General features: G+C 43.9%; 1 protein-coding gene across 1 annotated transcript in view; it reads right to left on the bottom strand.

Annotated features, from left to right (window-relative positions):
• Positions 1-19,806, bottom strand: part of LOC138296694 (adhesion G protein-coupled receptor F5-like) — a 1,174,222-nt gene that overhangs the window by 634,525 nt on the left and 519,891 nt on the right. Inside the window, exon 9 of the mRNA XM_069236066.1 lies at positions 12,448-12,648. Coding sequence (XP_069092167.1) covers positions 12,448-12,648 — 201 coding nt within the window. The remainder of the gene's footprint in view (positions 1-12,447; positions 12,649-19,806) is intronic.

Below are 19,806 nucleotides of genomic sequence, written 5' to 3'. Positions count from 1 at the left end.
TAGCTAAGGGGATGTCATGGGCCAATGTGAGGATAGACTGGCTGTACGTTTGGAGGACCACCACTCTCCTGGATGCCCCTGGTTTGGAGTCCCTAGCTTCAGTGTACAGAAGTACATTTTCCCAGTAGACCCTGAGGGTACCACTGACATCATTCTCCTCTTGCTTGGCAGCTTGCTGTCTGAGGCCTTCAAGAGTATGTGTAGGAAGGTAGCCTCTTTCCAGCCTTGTTACCCCCACTTTTGGCCTGTTTGTGAGTATATGTCAGGGTGTTTTTACTGTCTCACTGGGATCCTGCTAGCCAAGGCCCAGTGCTCATAGTAAAAACCCTATGTTGTCAGTGTGTTTGATATGTGTCACTGGGACCCTGCTAGCCAGGACCCCCGTGCTCATACGTTTGTGACCTATATGTGTTCCCTGTGTGGTGCCTAACTGTATCACTAAAGGCTCTGCTAACCAGAACCTCAGTGTTTAGGTTCTCTCTGCTTTTAAAATTGTCACTTCAGGCTAGTGACTAATTTTACCAATTCTGATTGGCACACTGGAACACCCTTATAATTCCCTAGTATAGGGTACCTAGGTTCCCAGGGTATTGGGGTTCCAGGAGATCCCTATGGGCTGCAGCATTTCTTTTACCACCCATAGGGAGCGCAGACAATTCTTACACAGGACTGCCACTGCAGCCTGAGTGAAATAACGTCCACGTTATTTCACAGCAATTTTACACTGCAGATAAGTAACTTATAAGTCACCTATATGTCTAACCCTCACTTGGTGAAGGTGAAGGTTAGGTGCCAAGTTACTTAGTGTGTGGGCACCCTGGCACCATCAAGGTACCCCCACATTGTTCAGGGCAAATTTCCCGAACTTTGTGAGTGCGGGGATACCATTACACGCGTGCACTACATATAGGTCACTACCTATATGTAGCGTCACAATGGTAACTCCGAACATGGCCATGTAACATGTCTAGGATCATGGAATTGTCCCCCCAATACCATTCTGGTATTGGGGGGACAATTCCATGCATCCCCGGGTCTCTAGCACAGAACCCGGGTACTGCCAAACTGCCTTTCCGGGGTCTCCACTGCAGCTGCTGCCAACCCCTTAGACAGGATTAGGATTAGGATAGGGCAGCCCAGTCCCAGGAAGGCAGAACAAAGGATTTCCTCTGAGAGAGGGTGTCACACCCTCTCCCTTTGGAAATAGGTGTGAAGGGCTGGGTAGGAGTAGCCTCCCCCAGCATCTGGAAATGCTTTGATGGGCACAGATGGTGCCCATCTCTGCATAAGCCAGTCTACACTGGTTCAGGGATCCCCCAGCCCTGCTCTGGCGTGAAAGTGGACAAAGGAAAGGGGAGTGACCACTCCCCTGACCTGCACCTCCCTGGGGAGGTGCCCAGAGCTCCTCCAGTGTGTCCCAGACCTCTTCCATCTTGGATTCAGAGGTGTTGGGGGCACAATGGACTGCTCTGAGTGGCCAGTGCCAGCAGGTGACGTCAGTTACCCCTCCTGATAGGTGCTTACCTCTTTCAGTAGCCAAGCCTCCTTTCTCAGTAACCGAACCTCCTTTTCTGGCTATTTAGGGTCTCTCCTCTGGGCTATTCCTCAGATAACGAATGCAAGAGCTCATCAGAGTTCCTCTGCACTTCCCTCTTCGACTTCTTCCAAGGATCGACCACTGACTGCTCCAGGACGCTTGCAAAACCACAACAAAGTAGCAAGAAGACTACCAGCAACATTGTAGCGCCTCATCCTACCGGCTTTCTCGGCTGTTTCCTGGTGGTGCATGCTCTGAGGGTTGTCTGCCTCCACCCTGCACTGGAAGCCAAGAAGAAATCTCCCGTGGGTCGACGGAATCTTCCCCCTGCCAACGCAGGCAACAAACTTCTGCATCACCGGTCCTCTGGGTCCCCTCTCATCCTGACGAGCGTGGTCCCTGGAGCACAGGAGCTGGGTCCAAGTGTCTTCCACAGTCCAGTGGCCCTTCTCTCCAAATTTGGTGGAGGTAAGTCCTTGACCCCCACGCCAGACAGTAATCCTGTGTACTGTGTGATCTGCAGCTGCTCCAGCTTCTGTGCACTTTTCCAAGGATTCCTTTGTGCACAGCCTAGCCTGGGTCCCCAGCACTCTGTCCTGCATTGCCCAACTCGCTGAGTTGGACTCTGATGTCGTGGGACCCTCCTTTGTGACTCTAAGTTCTCATATCTTCTAACTGCCAGTTCTGGTACTTCTGCGGGTGCTGCCTGCTTCTGCGGGGGCTCTCTGAGTTCCTGAGTACCCCCTCTGTCTCCTCCTCCAAGGGACAACATAATGGTCCTTCCTGGTCCCCAGCATCACCCAAAATCCTTAACTTGTTTGTGGTATTTCTGCCTGAAAACACGTCTGCAAACTCCAGCACGCCGTGAGACACCTTCCATCCAAAGGAGAAGTTCCTGGCCCCTTTCGTTGTTGCAGAATCTTTGGCTTCTTCCACCCGGAGGCAGCCCTTTTGCACCTTCATTCGGGGTTTTGTGGGCTCCTGCCCTCCCGGACACTTTCGTGACTCTTGGACTTGCTCCCCTTCCTTTACAGGTCCTCAGGTCCAGGAATCCATCTACAGTGTTTTGCTGGTGCTTGTGGTTCTTGCAGAATCCCCTATCACGACTATTCTGTCTTTCTGGGGTAGTAGGGTAACTTTACTCCTACTTTTCAGGGTCTTGGGGTGGGGTATCTTGGACACCCTTACTATTTTCTTACAGTCCCAGTGACCCTCTACAAGCTACCATAGGTCTGGGGTCCATTTGTGATTCGCATTCCACTTTTGGAGTATATGGTTTGTGTTGCCCCTAGACCTATGTTTACCTATTGCATCCTATTATGATTCTACAGTGTTTGCACTACTTTTCTTACTGTTACTTACCTGCTTTGGGTTTGTGTACATATAATTTGTGTATATTACTTACCTCCTAAGTGAGGGTATCCTCTGAGATACTTTTGGCATATTGCCACTAAAATAAAGTGCCTTTATTTTTAGTAACTCTGAGTATTGTGTTTTCTTATGATATTGTGCTATATGATATAAGTAGTATAATAGGAGCTTTGCATGTCTCCTAGTTCAGCCTAAGCTGCTTTGCCATAGCTACCTCTAACAGCCTAAGCTGCTAGAAACACCTCTATTCTACTAATAAGGGATAACTGGACCTGTCAAAAGGTGTAACTACCACAAGGTACCCACTATAAGCCAGGCCAGCCTCCTACAGTCACCCGGCTTGTCAGGTAACAATATTGTTGCAGCTTCCACTCTAGTCAGTATCAACATTGGGAAAGTCAGTCTCGCACACATTACACATAAAATGTTACATTACCAAGAACATCATCTCCTAGAAGTCGATTCTCATGAAAAACTTCCGTTAAGCACATTTAAAAATACAATAGACATTATAATACATTGTTGTGATGTTGTCTGTACGGACTAGAACCACTTGTGGGAGAGTTGTGGCACAAGGTGTAAATACCACAAGGTACCCACTACAAGCCAGGCCAGCCTCCTACAGTATGGCATTTTCCCTTGGGGCCCTTCTCTGGAGGGCCCCATGCACTGAGAAGTTCTGCCAGGTCAGGCAAGGCTCCCTCTGCTTCAGATCCCTCCCCAGGCACCAAGGCATCTCCCTCTGGAGAAGTTTCCCCCTGGTCATGTGACCTCTTTGAAGCTGCCTGGGCAGACTGCCTGTCCTTTCTCTTGATGGGGGTGACTTGGTTGACTCTTTCAGGATACAAGCCCCCCTCCTTACCGTGATGTGATAGCTGTGCCGTTGTGGAGACACACACCTACTCAGCGAGGCCCAGCATTCTGCATGATCCTTCCTTTCAACCTCTGCCCAATCAGAAGTCTCCAGATCATTTCCCAACAGACACTCCACTGGGATAGCATGGCACATAGCCACCTTCCTTGGCCCAGTAACCCATCCAGATTCTAAGCTGACCAAAGCAATGGGATGTAGCTTAGTTTCATTGTTAGCAATGATCACTTGGTGACTGACACCAGGCAACATTTGGTCTGTGGAAACCGGTATAGCAGCCACCACAGTGACACAGGCAACTTTATGCTTCAGAGCGTCTACCTCACTCCCACTGATCTTCAGCCATTGTCTGTACTGCTCCATGCTTGGTGGTAAGACAGTCAAGACATCAATATCTACTACACCCACAGACACTAAGGTATCTTCAGTTTACCCTCGGCCCCCCTCAGAGTACACTTCCATCTACCACTCCTATGCTAGTGAACCCTTGGGATTGTCCACCACTGGGGGACATTTTGGAGAATCACTCAATCAATCAATCAATGCTTGTAAAGCACAGCTACTCACCTGTGAGTGTCTGAAGGCACTGGGGGAGTGTAGGGGCCTCATCCAAAGTGCCACTAGGATCCTGGTGCTGCGCCATTAAGATGGGGTGGGGGAGCAGTCAGCTGGGAGGGCGGGAAAGGTGCTTTGCATGGGGGTAAGGGAGGCAGGGGAGAGAGGGGAGAAAGGAAAAATAAATAGAGAAAAATGAGGAGTACTAGAAGAAAAAGGCAGAAAATGCAAGAGTGAAAGAGCGACGAGAGAAAGAAAAGAAAAGTAAATACTTACTGTGATGGCCACTAGACCACCAGGGATGAGGCACAGAGACAAGTCTGCGGATGGAGGAGGGCCTCAAACTGGGAGTCAGGAGACTCCCAGTTCGTCCCAGCAAAGGCAGAGGCAGCAGCAGCAGCCAGAAGAGCTGGGGAGGGCAGCAGACACTGACCAGAAGGTCAGTGCAGCTGCCCTCTCACAGTGCTGCTGCCGCCATTCAGAAGGGGAGAGAGGCGGGGGAGAGGTCAGCTGGGCGGCAGGAGGGCAAAAAAGGTGCTTCGTGTTCAGAGGAGAGAGGGGAGAAAGGAAAAAGAAATAGAGAAAAACAAGTTAAGATAGAAGAAAAAGGAAGAAAACACAAGAGTAAAGAGTGACAGTGAGAAAGGAAAGGAAATACTTACTGTGATGGCCACGAGACCATCAGGGATGGGGCGCAGGGGCGAGCCTGTGGGTGGAGGAGGGCTTTGAACTGGGAGTCAGGAGACTCCTAGTTTGTCTCAGCAAAAGCAAAGGCAGTGGCAGCAGCAGCCAAAGGAGCTGGGGAGGGCAGCAGATACTGACCAGGAGGAGGATGCATCTCCCTTTTTATGACCAGCCCAGAAGCCTTCTTTGAATACCAGTTTTACCCTGACATCCATTTCCTTTGGATTGTGAGAATTTTTAGGGCCCACCCTCCTGAGAAGTCTTTAGGGGCTTTTTAAAGCACTCCTTATTTTTATATTTCTCTTTGTTCACCTCTTTCACCTGCAGGAAAGCTTGTGAACCCTTCTTATGGTCACCTCCACCCAGGGTATTTTTAGGCAACCTGGATCTGACCCATTTGTCAACTATCCTTCCCAGCTCTCTGGGAGAAGACAGCTCTGAATCCACCTGATGCTGATACAACTTCTCTGTGGTACAATTAGTTAGGGGTGTGCTCTTTCATAATTAAATTGTACAACCCATCATAACTGTCCACCTTAATGCCTTTTGCTTTGACTGTACTGTCCACAAAGTCTACCAAGGTCTGGCTCTGACCTTTCTGGGTGTCCTTAAACTTCAGCCTGTATTTACTGTGGTGAGTCCAAACCCTTCTGTGAGTGCCTCCTTCATATTGTAAAGAGGAAGAGTTAGTAATCTATCTCTGCCCTTAGCTGAGAATAACTTCCATAGTAGAGAGCCACAGTGATGGGATGGCACCCTCCTCACTCTGCAAGCCCTCTAAAATGCTGCAAACCATTTCCCAAGGTCATCTCCATCACCAAACCTACGGACAATCACTTTGGGGATTTTTGGCTCAAAGCATTCCTCCTTTTCCCTGTTAGTATTGCTGCCACCATCTTTGGGCCTAAGGTCCAATTTAGCCATCCTTTCTTCTATGGCTAGTCTCCTCTCCTCAAGTTTGAGTTTTCTCTTTTCCAAGGAGATTAGGTCCAATTCATCCTCAAGGACTCCTACTCACTTACTATTGAGTGGCCTACTAGAGTGACTTCTGTCACGTCCCACTGGTTAAGGGGGTCTGGGAGAATGTGGATAAATATGGTCCTCACTGCCTTCCCATTCATTCTCTGGGGCAGAAGCATCTTCCTGCACCTCCTCGGCTTCATCTTCTGAGGAAGAAGCCTCCTTCTCCACCCTCTCTTCTTCATAGAGGCCAAGGGCTTTTTCAAGCTCCTTCTCTTTGGCTGTAGCTTCACAGCCAATGCCTCTAGCTTTGCACAACGCTCTCAGCTCACTGATCCTGAGGGCTGGCAGGATGAACAAGTTCAGACTCTTGGCATCCATTGTGCTTTGTTAACCTATGAGTTAGGATCTCATTAACAGAAATTTGAAAAAAAAATCCTAGCTCACTAGGTCTATTTGATTATTTAATATAGCTATAGGTTTTTATGCTGAAGACAATTTAGTGGATTTCTCATGCAAAATACACTAATGACCAAGTGGCACTGGAAAACACAAGTTTAAGATCCCACTGCTGAAACACAAATGTAGGAAAAGTGAAGTATTATGTTATGTGGGGGGGTTAGTCCTCACCATGTAATACTCTCACAATAGCCCAGAGATGATCCTTGGATTCACAATTGTAAATCTTTAGCTCAGTCCTGGTAGAGTGGCAAAAAGCAGTCAGGCTTTGCTTAGAGGAACAAGTGTTAAGCATTTCATAGCACAAACATCGACAATAGGTAATTGACATAACTCAAAAGAAATCATACAATAAATAGAGCTTATGTTTATATAAATGTAAACACAAACATGAACAGTATAGCTTTGGGAGAAACAGAGATATTGATTTTGGAAGCCATAGAAAATCACTGCAGATATGGCTTTTAAACGTTGCATTGAAGTGAATGGGAAAATGTCATATACTGCAAAGTAAAAATGCACTTTAAAGATGAGTTGCATGGAACCCTTGGTGGGTGGGTGGGGGGGGGGGGTGTTAAGCTAGTGCAGTCCCTGGGACTAAATCATGACAATGAGAGAAGTTTTACCTGGCCAGTGGAAATCCAGGTGCAGATTTGTCCTGGCTACAGGGCTTGAACTGGTGCTTATTTTAACACTGGCACGATGATACTGACATGGACATGCAAAATCTCAGCTCTGGATGGGTTGCAGATGTCGGATTCAGGTTGAACACTGTGGCTTGCACCTTCAGTTTTGAGTGAAGTGGTTAGTTACCGGGCTGGCAATCAACAATCTTTGGCAGCAGTAAGGGTGCTGGAATCCTTTGGGAAGTTACCGGGGTCAGAGGGAGCGAGGTAGCTGCCTGAAACTTGGAGGCAGGCTGGACTAAAACTCCCAGAAGACACTGGACCACATGGTTTTCGATAATCCCACGGCAGGCCCGATGGCCGGTGAAGCTTCGAATTCAACAGTCATGTTTACCTGCAGTGTTGAGGGCACTAGTGCCACCAGTCAAGGGCAGTCTGAAGGTGCTTCAGGCTTTCACAGGTGTTCCTTTCATCTGGAGTGATGAGTTTCAGCCAAGGACGAAGGTTGATCCCACAGCTCCCAGTCTGTTGCCTCAGGGACAGAGTTTCACTCTTTAGCTTTGGAGCAGTGGGCAGAGTCCGGTTGTCAGTGATGTAGAACTTCTTCTGGTCCTTCTTTGAAGTTGGTCGATCAGGTCTTAGGTTCTGGTATCAGAGGTGTCCCTTAAACCCTGGATTTAGGGGAGTTAAGGGTGTGGAGATTAATGGCCAATGTGCACCTAGCTCCAACAGTTAATCTTCTCCTGAACTGACCACAACAGTGGGACAGGTCACCTTTAGCTACCCATAACTCTCTCTTCTGCCACTTCTAAGATGGCAAAAACTTAAATTTAGTACACAGACCAGGCTGCTCACCCTAGAGGTGTGTTCAGCCTGCTGGAGTAGCTAATTTCCCACCTGTCCATGAGGGCTGCTTCCTTGCTGAACGACAGAGCTGATGGCTATCAGGGGGGGTGAAGCTTTTGAAGCTCACCACCCCGACGGCTGTATTTACTTGCTCAGCTGAGGGGCAAGGGGGTGACCTCCTTCCTGTCTCAGCCCTTTGTTCTCACCTCTGGGAGCATCCAAGCTAACCTGGCAGGAGGTCAGAACTCTGTCTTGGTGGCAAAAAGTGTGGGCTGCTCGGCCAGAGCACAAAGAAAGGTGGAAAACAGGTGGCCAATGTCCAGTGTGCCACCTAGGTGCCTGCCAGATGTCCCTCTGCACAAGACTTGTGTTGGAGGAGAGAATGCAAACTGTTTGACACAATACTCAACATATCTAGGCGGTACCATAATGGAGCTAGCAGCCCTGGTCAACCGGGGCTTAAACCCCATGTTATCCTGTCGACCGGCCTGCATTTACCTTATTGAAAAGGAAAAGGATGCTACAGAGACATATAAGCTTATGCTTATATGTCTGTGCCTTAAATATAATGCACTCTGGGCCACAGAGGCCTACCTTAGAGGTGTTTTACATACATATAAGTTAGAGCTTGGAACTGTGCCAGTCTTGGTGCTGGCACAGTCGAGCTCCAGCAGTTTGTACAGCTCTGGTAGTCTGCAATGGGATTCCTGTCACCAATACTTTGGGAGGGTCACTCAGGGTGGCACAATGTCATGCAGCAGCCCTGTGGACCCCTTTACCACCTATACCCTGGGTACCATCTACTAGGGCATTATAAGGGGGTAAAGCCTTCCCAATCAGGTAATCAACAAGCTGGAGAGAGCACAGGCATTGGGGCCTGGATAGCAGGCTTCCAGTGCACTAACAGAGTCATGCACAAGAGCACTGGGGCAAAAAGTGGGGGGTGACCATACAAAAAGGGGCACTTTCCTACAACAGGTATGCATGGTAGGGACTGCTCTCTCCTTTTAGGCATCTCTCTCAGATGACAGGTGTGCATAGTAGGGTGTGTGAAGGGAGTGGCCACTCTGCTGAGACCTCTCTCTGCAAAGATAGGTGTGCATAGTAGGCCGCGAAAGTCTAAAGGCTCAAGGGAAAAATGGGTCTCTTGACCAATCATAGGGCTCCATTTTTTACTTTAGGCTCTGGGCTTGGAATACCCGTGGGACTCTTGTGAGGCCAACTGCCAAAATATACAATTATATTTACCCTTAATATCTAAAAATCTCCTGAACTGATTACCACCAAATCATAAAAAAATCACAATCTGCGGACCAAGATCTAACTTCCTGCTAAATTTGTTGCAAATCTGTTCAGTCATTTTTACTGTAGCCTTGTCTAAAGAAGTCTGTGGAAAATGCATGGGATTTACGGTTTGGAGCCCCCTTTTTTTCTCGGTCTTGCTGGATGGATCACCTTGGAACTTTCCAGGTAGGAGCTGAGATGGCTGTATATTTTTTTGGAAATTTTCAGGAAGATATGTCAAACGGGGCCAAAGTTATTAACAAATTAAAATATGCACCATTTATGGAAAATATAACTACATACTGGTGACCGGCAGTAGGCAATATATATATATATATTAACTCAATGATCAATGGACTCTCTTAGGTTCAAATGGAAAAATATTTTCGAAAGTGAACTAGTTCAGATGATCCAATGGAGGGATTTCCTTCACCATTCTACCTTTACAGTGGAGTTATTTACCAAGATTTAACCTGAAGTATAGCACTTCCTCTATAAATCAGAAGATGTTCCATCACCATCAAGCTTTTCACATCTGTAAAAGGCATAAAGCCTTGGGAATGACTTGGACCCTGGGTGCACGGGAAGCTGGCATTACTCACCTGGTGGAAAAAGGTTTGCATGCTTCTCCTGGGCCACAGCAATCTGAGATTCAATGCCAGCAAGAATGTAAGCAGGGAAACAAATGTCTGCTCCCAAGCAGTGGGAGCATTTTTGCAGCTTCTGCCGGGTGGGAGCGGATAGGATTTTCTTGCCTTCTTGTGGGCATTAAAACAGTGTCCCAGAGCCGACCTCGGGTGATGGGGTCTCCAAGGTGATTCAAGGCTTGGTGAGGGGGGGTAGGGCTTGTGCCCCCCTTCACTTTAAATTGATGTGGGAGCCCTGGGGGATTGGGTCCCCAGGGACCCGCACTCCCCCTCCCCTTATTTTTCAAATGAGTTCTGGGACATGTGGTCCTGGGACAATCAAGGGTCAGTGAGGGCGGGGCATGTTTCCCTCCCCAGTAATTATAGAAAAAGGATGTCCCTGGTAGACACTGGGACTCAAAGGAGGAGCACCCCATAATGTCCTGTATATATCTTTTTGAACTTGGTGGTGTCGAAATAGGATGGGGAACCACTAGGTCTTTTTTAAAATTTTGTAGGGGACTGAATGGGTGCAGCACCTCCCAAGCAATATAAAACAAAATAGAAAAAACAGCAAATCTCCTGGGTCATTAATTCCATGATCGGAGGACAGCTACCAGATTTTTTTTACAGCACTCCTAGCTGGAGCTCTTTGGTCTTCATCTGTGGAGCAAAGCCCTCTTGTGGTTGTTTTAATTATTGCATTTTGGGGGGGCTGAAAAATATTAAAAGAGAGACTCAGAGACATGTTGGTTTTATTTAAAAAAAAACATTATGTCTCTGAGTTTCTTACAACTTTTAGGGCAAGAAATGCAATAATAAAAATTATGTTAAAAATTTGTGGACAAAGTAGTACCTTTAAAACATGTAGGGGGTTATTACAACTTTGGAGGAGGTGTTAATCCGTCCCAAAAGTGACGGTAAAGTGACGGATATACCACCAGCCGTATTACGAGTCCATTATATCCTATGGAACTATACAGCTGGTGGTATATCCGTCACTTTTGGGACGGATTAACACCTCCTCCAAAGTTGTAATAACCCCCGTAGTGTGGTATTGATTAGGGGATGGGCGGAACTCGCAGAGTTAATACAAAATCTGTGAGATGCAACAGAGTTTCACTATTGGGCAGAAAACCTGCAAGTCACACTGCTTGAACTACAATTTAGTGCCAGTAGCCCAAACAGCACTGAAAAATCAGTGCAAACAGCACCATGTGGTGCACAAGAGTGAGTGGCCATTAGAGTTAATTCAGCTGCCACTCAAGTAGAAGCTCTACTCAAGCGACAGCAAATCTTCTTGAGAGCAGCCCTCTGACAGTGACTGCTGTTGTTAAAAAGTGGCACTAGGAGATGCCAAATCTTGCTCGCATTTCTGGAGCCTCACAGGAAAAAATTCCATCACAGATAAAAATAAAAATAACCATTATAAGCTACAGTTCTCAGTACGTGACACGTTAAAATCTTTGTATGATACTAGGTCTACAGAGGAACAAGTGAGAAGGCACAACCCCTTGGGGTCAGGGTGCAGAACTTATCTGCTGAGTGCAGAAAAGTTGTGCAAGTGCAGCATAAAGCATAGGCGTGAGGGATGTAAGAACGTAAAGGGTTAAAAGGGCTGGAAAGAGTGATCGTCTAGTCTGCCAATGAAATGGCAGCTTTAAAGCACATACCTCAGTCTTGATTTTAGTACATTGAAGTAACTATAGTTGAAATTAAACAATAAATGGTAAGGTTATCAGTAGGTGACACCTTAAAATAATTGTTGGAGAATAGTCCACAGGTGACCGCAGAGTAGGAGCATGCCCCCAGGAGGGCATGCTCCTATGGAGCGGTATAATAATGGAGTGGTGGCCATATGCTAAGAAATCTGTCTTGCACTTCAGGATGTTGATTTGTACCAATTCTGTGGAGCGCAGATTAAGTAGCTATCAGCAGCTACTTAGGGTAATGTATATAATCGAAGGTGAGGGACCACAATAATTTATATGCTTTTTCTTAAATGGAAATCAGAGTCTCACAAAAAAAAAATTCATGCTACAAAGATTAAGAAAAATGCATCGGAGAGTGTTAAAGAGGAATTTCTGAAATGCATTCATGGTGTTGCTTATGTACGCCATGATGGAGAAATGCTAAAGGTGGGAGGGGCCTGTTGAAACCAATGATAATGATGGCAGCCATATTTGAGGGGGTGTGGTGCTGAGAGAAGGTCTGTGAATCCATTTCTTTTTTTGAGGTAATAAAGTAGTCTGATAAATAAACAATTCAAGCAATGGTGATCCAAAAGAAACATATAAAAGTAATTTGCTATTCCAAGACCACACTTTACTAACTTTTATGATGGGTTGATAACAACTAAAGCTGTCTGTAGTGAGACCTAACAAAGGGTACAAAACTGTAGCGTCAGTGTTGACAAAACACTTTTGTATCCCTAACCCACAAAAATTATTTAAATTGAAACCATAAAGTTTTATTTCAAACATGCTTCAAAGGTGTAATCTCATTTAATAAGCAATTGAATTGGAAGACAACTTTCATCATTTGATTGTAACAAAGATTGTCTGACACAGCCATAAAATAACTCTTTTAGAACAAAGAGATGCTCAGGTCAGAATGAAAATGGTGTACCTGCTTGTGAAGTTGTGATGCTTGGAATTATCAGAACTGATTCTGACACATTGTCTTTGTTTGTGTTGACTGCGCTTATCTTGACAGGAACTCCATTGCGAGTCCAACTGACAGAGGTGGAGATGGATCTGGTTCTACATGTTAGCGTCAAGTTATCACCTTGAAAAAGTATTTCTGGGGATGTTGTAAAATTAGTTTGATCTACAAATTAAGGGAAAAACATATCATGTTAGAAAAAAGGTATGCATCATCATGGAAATGGAGATAGTATTAGGACATAAGGGGTGTAATGGACACAAGAGGCTAATACATGGAAGTCTACAATTTGTACATTTCGTTTTATGGTTTTCATGATTTTCATTGACTGACTTTATTTTTCTCCACAGACAGAGCACATTTTCCTGCAAGGAAGTTCCTTCTCCAATATCCTTAAGAAATGTTAGTTTGTGCTGACCTTCTCCTTAATGTACATTTAGGTAAGTAAATTGGGTGTGAAAATCCTTAGTGAGTGCCCAAAATGCTCTGAATTTAAAAGTATTTACCATCTTCTAAAAGACCACATCTTACTGTTCTGCTGGGAACATCTATGTACTGTGGAAAATCCACTGCACTATATGTAGGCACATGTGAATGCCTACAGCTCTTTTTTGTGAATTATGAACGTGTTGTTTACACCTGCCGATGACTGTTGGCATAAAAACATTTGTGAATAAGGTCCAATATGATCAACAAAATGTAAAATATCTCTTTATTCTCATGATCATCATAATGGCATAGATTTGGAAAGATAATGGTGGGAGATATATTTATTTAAGAAAATGTGCTTAGCATAAACATGTCCCACAGGCACTAGATAACCAATGTGGGTATATAGGAGAAAAGTAGAAAAAATAAAAACATAACACCTACAAACATAGTATATCAAACATCTGGCATTAACAACAAGAAATATTATGGACAAATATTGCAAAAACGGAAGATAAAAGAAAAAGATATACAACTATATTAGTAAGTGGGCTATATGTGCAAATAAAGAGGAGGTGAAGAGTAAGAGACATCAAGTCAAGAAGATGATGATTAGATATTGCAATAAGGAATTGGGAGTTAGGGAGTAGGTAGAGGACAGAAATGTAGATAAGATGACTATTGGTCAGGATAAGAGGGGCAAGAATTCTAAGTGTAGAAAAGAAATGTTCAAGACCGAAGGGTGGGTCAGCAAGCATACAGCCAAGATAAGAAGCTAAGAAAAAGGCAGAAATCAATGCACCATAAAAGGTACACAGTTGGGAGATGTCTTTCTGAAAGAACAAAACGTTCGTGAAGATAGCATAAGTAGTGGTGCAGAAAACAGACAGGAGTGAGTTCCACAGTTTGGTTTCACACCTGGAAACGATTTGGCCCTGATGCACTCTCTTTTATTTCAGGGCTTACTGTAAAAGTGAGTCTGCACTATGCAGAGAATATTAGTCTTCAGAAATATTAAGGAGCATATTTGAGATAAACTGGTGCATCAGCACTTATGTACCAGTTTTCTTGCATCACTCCTGCCCCACCTAACAATACCATGGGTGTGCTGTAATTACAATACTGTGCACCATGGCGGTCTTTAGAATAATAGCGTCAACATTTTTGATGCTACTGTGGTGCTTTGACACTAGTGCAGCACAGTGCAAGGAGGCCCATTGATTTCAATGGGCGCATCATTGTAATGCCTGCTCTTAGCATGTGTTAAAAATTATGGAAAAAATGGCGCCGTGAAATCCTGTAGATTTCACGACGCCATTTTTTTGGGCCTCCTAGTGCCATAACGCTCTCCTTGCATATATTATGCCTGGCACAAGCATAATGTGGGACAAGGGGTTGCAAAGTGGCTCAATGCATGCATTGCACCACTTTGTAAATCCGGCATGGCGAAAATGCCTTCCTAACACCACATTAGTGTAAAAAAGGACACAAATGTGGCGTAAGGAGGCGCTCGGGCTTGTAAATATGCTCCTACGTTTTCTCACAACTAGATGGTTTACCATGTTTTAAGACTTTATAAATAATACAGATAGTGCTATGAATCAACCTAACTTCAAAGAAATGCTAATGAAACATTTGTAGAACATGGTTAATATGATCAAAATGTTTCGCACCAGTAATAAAACGAGCATCCACATGTAGAACTATGTCTTCAGTGGGTGAGTTGTACTGTTGACAGACTCGATAAAAAGTCATTGCAGCAGTCATGCAATGTAATCTAATAATTAGTAGAGCCCCTCTTCCCACAAAGATCTTCAGAATGTGGCAGTTTATGCTTTATGTTAATTGTAGTTTTAATGGATAAACATAGAAAGCTGCATTGACACGCATATTAAATGTGTCTTTGCTTGTGTTTAAGGGATAAAACCTATGTTAAAATGCAATTTAGACACCAGATTAACAGTGCATATAGAAACTACATTAAATTTCTAGTGATAATGAGTTTAAAAATATGCACAAAGTGAGAGAAATGTAGTTCCCTGTGCCTAATGAAATGCAGAAACAAAGCATTCCTCTTTTAACTTAAATGCCTTACCCATATTAATGAAATATTATTAATGCTGAACTTATCAGTTTGTGTATAACGTGTTTTATTAAAATGTATTAATAAATGCATTTTATATTTCCTCTCTTGCGTTAGCATGAGTGAGTTCTATTGAAGCTTGTAATTTGTGACTGTTGTTAAGACATGCTGATTCATTTCCTAATGAGAACGTTCTTCTAGGTATGTCCTCATGAGAAGCTTAGCTAGTTGGTAATAGATTAAATTGTTTGAGGATAGAGAGAATGTTAGCATAGTGTCCTTGAGGGAAGAACAGTGTGAAACATGGACTGGTATTGTATACAATTGTTTCAAACATGCGTGGCGTCACACAGATGAAAGATGTTCCCATGACAGATCTGGGAAGAAATTGTACTGTTTCAGTTTGGAGCCATAGGAGTAATTCCCATTGGATGAGGTGCATTCAACATGACATGAGCTGATCACTTTGACAAATCAGAATGATTTGTGAATTCTAAAATATTGATAGACGTTTGAACTTTGAGCAGTTCCTCGCAGCCTGCAAAGAACTCCTGATGCTTGTAGATGTCTTGCTGATCCTGGTGCTTTGCTGATCAAGATTCCTGGAATGTTGCATTCTTTGGAGTGGTATCTTCCTCTCTGCCATTTGCCTAAGTTAGTTAGTGACCTGCAGTCTAAGATTATCTTTTCTAAAATATTTTTGTCTTTTTTTGTTCGTTTTGTTTTATGCCCACATGTGTTCCTCCCCACACAAGTTTTTCCATGATTTGGTTAGGTATTGGGTTGACCTGTGCCCAGCTAAACATTATTGATTCTGCAAAATTTGAATTGACCAATGATTGTAACTGTGAGCAACACATTATTTCAGCCTTGGGCAACCCTTGGAGATTATGTATCTTTATAACTTGGTTTTCCCTCTTGTTTACATGACTTTGACATTGTGTTTATAATAAATCTTTAACTTAATTTCCTAATTGGCATTTTCCTTCCGTGTACACAGTGGGTATGGTGTTTCATCTATCTCGAAGAGCATTGATTCCTGCAAAGGATGAAAATGCTACAACGCACGTCTTGAGAGAATGCAAGATCGAACAGTGATATTAATACACAACTCAGGAATGAATTGTTTATATCAGAATAATCTCAAGTGGAAACAAGCATTTCTAGCCATTGGAGGTTCAGTCTGTTTTCTAGTGGGATTCTTTAACATCCATAGGTATATGTATTCACTGAGTCAACAATAATATAGGACCATACCAAGCATGTGCAGGAAATTTGGAATACCTAGAAAACCCTCACAAAAGAGTCAAGCAAACTTGGATGATTTGCAGGATATGAGAGATGAGTGAGCCGGTGTGAGGTGTGATATAAAATGGAGTGCCATCATCATCAGCAACATATTGGTGATACAAAGGGCCTGACGTACAACCTTTTGCGGTCGCAAAAAGCAGAAGACATCATTTGCACCAGCAAAATGGCTAGTTACGATGTACCAACCCTATTTTGTGAGTCGGTACGCAGTTGCCAACTCGTAAAATAGAGATTGTGACTTACAATTAGGAAGGGACGTCCGGAAGGCATCCCTTCCTAATTGCGAGTCGCAGTGATATGTATGATTGTTTTGTGACTGTGAATGCGGTTGCAAAACAATTGCATTTAACACCAATTTCAAATTGGTGCTAACCCATTCGCAAATGGGAAGGGCTGAATGCATGCGAAAATATTTTTTCAGAGCAGGCAGTGGTCCCACAGACCAGTGCCTATGCCGAAAAATGAAAGGAAAAATTTTTATTTTTCTTTTTGAAATGCATCCCACTTTCTTTATGGAAAACAGGTAGCATTTTAAAAAAAACTGCTTTCTTGAGAAGCAGTAACAAACATGGTGGTCTGCTGACCCCAGCAGGCCACCACCCCTGTGAGTGTGGCCATTCCCAAATGGGTCACAAATTGCAACCTGCCTCATGAATATTAATGAGGCAGGCCCCTTACGACCCATTTGGTAATCGCAAGCAGTGTGGAAACAACACTGGTTGAGTTTCTATTATCTGGAACTACCCAAAGGGAAGAAGCATGGTAGATGAAGGGATGAAAGGACAAGATGACCTGTCAGTACAAACCAGATTACAGAAAGATAAAGGTGGCAAGAGGTGAAGAAGGAGCAAAACATAAGGTCACAAAGAAAAGGCTTTTCAGCCTTCGGAAGATATATTTCTGGTGAATATTTCATCTTCCATCAAATTTCCACAGCAATAAATCTTTAGCACCACTGTGAGTGGTGCCACACAACTCTAATCACAGCTCTGCCTTTTCCCATGTGCTACCAACTGCCTATATAGAATGCCTCCTGTTGTGCTGGCCTCAAATACTTAAAATGTTTCATGTTAATCGAAGCATGTGGAGACAAACTTAACATAGCTTAACAAGAGCAGGTTATAAAAAAGAACTGTAATTAACTTTGAGATGTTGTTTTAATTGTCAGAACAATCTCAGAAGAGGGTGAGAGAGGATAGTGAGGAATCTGTAGGTAGATACAGGATGCATCAGGAATATTGTTATCAATATCAAAAGTATCTTTTTCTTCTCATCTATATTGCTTCCTGCAGATATCTTCTCCTATGAATGAGCCTCAAAGTATCAGGAGTCTTTTAACCACAGAAACCAAAAACACAGCCCGGCCAAAGTGTCCACTACTCCATGGCTGAGCCACCAGACAGTAATCTATGGCAAGGATCGGTAGGGGACACTAAGTAGTAGTAGTACAAAATCTTTATTCGACTTTCACCAAGTCATAAAAGACATAACAGTCATAAAAAAGATCTCTGGTTATAATACATGTGTTTCAATAAAGAATAAAAGTCAAAATAGATAAAACGATAAAAATATAGTAAAAATGTAGTAAAAGAAGGAAAAGAAACACAACAATGGAAGAAACCTATCACAGTAGATTATATTTTGAACATCTCCCCCATAGATTTCCTTATCTTTAATACCATTAGAAATTTGCTAAAATACCACACGTTTCTAAGGAAGAGAGTGACTGGAGACAGGCATAGGCTGTGCGACATTGGGGGAGATTAATTTTCCTTAAAAGTGGAACAACTAGGCGTTTCCTCTGGTAGGCGTAAAAATTACAAAATAAGACCACATGAATTGTCGATTGCGGTGTTTTTGCATCACAGAGGCATGGTTTTAACAAGATTGACCAATCATTCATAGTTGGAAATGAAACTAGGCGATGAAACGTATCTAGCCTAAGTCTGGTAAGGACATAACGGTGGCGAGGGAGTACCATGTTTGCTAAGTAAGGCTGCATGCCCTCCGCCGTCAAAATTATTTGGTTATGAATGACTGAAGTTTTTTTTTATTCCACACCCCAACGTATGTCTTCTAGGTGTTTTAATGCCAGCTTGCTCAGGTCCTTCCTAGATATCTTCTGCAACGAGGCTGGATTTGAGTAGTAGTCTTTGTTGCCCAATTTTTCAAAAAAGGTCGTGATGTATTTTAACCATGGTACCCTTGATGTGTATAATGACTTCGTACAGTCAGTAAGAATGGCCTCATTAAAACTGGTGTGCTCCGAGGTCCAGACTTTATGCCATATTAGCAATGGCTGTATCTTTATCAGGTCTGCAATGAAAGGAACCCCAAGTTCCAAGTGCGTGACGTACGATGAAGTACCTTTTGGTACCCTCAACAGATGTCGTAGGAAATCATTCTCCACAGTCTGAACTAGATCACAGTTTGTATGACCCCAAATTCCTGCCCGTACGTAACAGCTGGAATGCACTTGGCTTTGTAGATCTTTACCATGTTAGGTGGTGTAATCCTCCAAGCCTTTTGGAGAAGAGTCGTAGTGCCATCGTTGTTTTAATCAAGTGCACTCTCTTCATCTTCCTGCAGTTGGCCCAGGAACCCAACTTATCAAGAGTTATGCCCCAGTATGAAACAAATTGCGCGGTTTCGACCTTGCTATCTGCAATAGTGATGTTATAAGACTTCCCGCGCTTCCCACCGCAGTTCATGATAAAAGTTTTTGAGCGGTTGACAGTAAGACCCAGCTGTGACGTGTATGTAATGCAGGTTGTTAAGAGTTTCTGGAGAGCTATTGGGGTCCTAGCCATTAGTACTGCGTCGTCTGCGTAAAGTAATGCCGGGACAGTTCGGTTATCTATTTGGGGTAGATCTTTACATTTAGTGGCCAGTTCTTTGTCTAGGTTGTTTATGTACATTGAGAACAGGAACGGAGCAAGAACGCAGCCTTGGTGCACTCCTCTGTATAAACCAAAGGGGCGAGTGCATTCCCCTTTTAGGCCGTACCTCACTCTTGCTCTGCTCCCTGTGTACATTTCACGAATAAATTGAATTATGGCCGGTTCCACCCCCATGCTGTTTAAAATATCCCATAATTTATCATGAATCACACAGTCGAAGGCTGATGATAAATCAATCAAGGCCAGGTACAGGTTGCCTGCTCTGATCTTAGTATACTTTGCAATAATAAGACTTAGATTTAGACTTTGTTCCACTGTTCGATTCCTTTTCGGAATCCATACTGGACCGGGGTTAGAACATTATTTTCCTCTGCCCATGTTTGTAGCCTGTTCAGAATTATTCTCCCTGCTATTTTAGCTGTTGTGTCCAGCAGGGAGATTGGCCTGTAACAGGCTGGATTGAGGCGGTCACCCTTTTTATATATTGGGATTATGTTAGAGTCTCTCCAGGATGGTAGGGGTCCGCATGTACAGATGGCCCTCAATGTCTGCGTCAGTACAAGCCCCCACAGCTCCATGTTGGCCTTGAATAAATCAATC

Source organism: Pleurodeles waltl, chromosome 5 (assembly GCF_031143425.1).
Source record: "Pleurodeles waltl isolate 20211129_DDA chromosome 5, aPleWal1.hap1.20221129, whole genome shotgun sequence".
Classification (NCBI taxonomy): Eukaryota; Metazoa; Chordata; class Amphibia; order Caudata; family Salamandridae; genus Pleurodeles; species Pleurodeles waltl.
The sequence above is the reverse complement of the archived record's forward strand: the minus strand, read 5'-3'. Positions and strand labels throughout refer to the sequence as shown.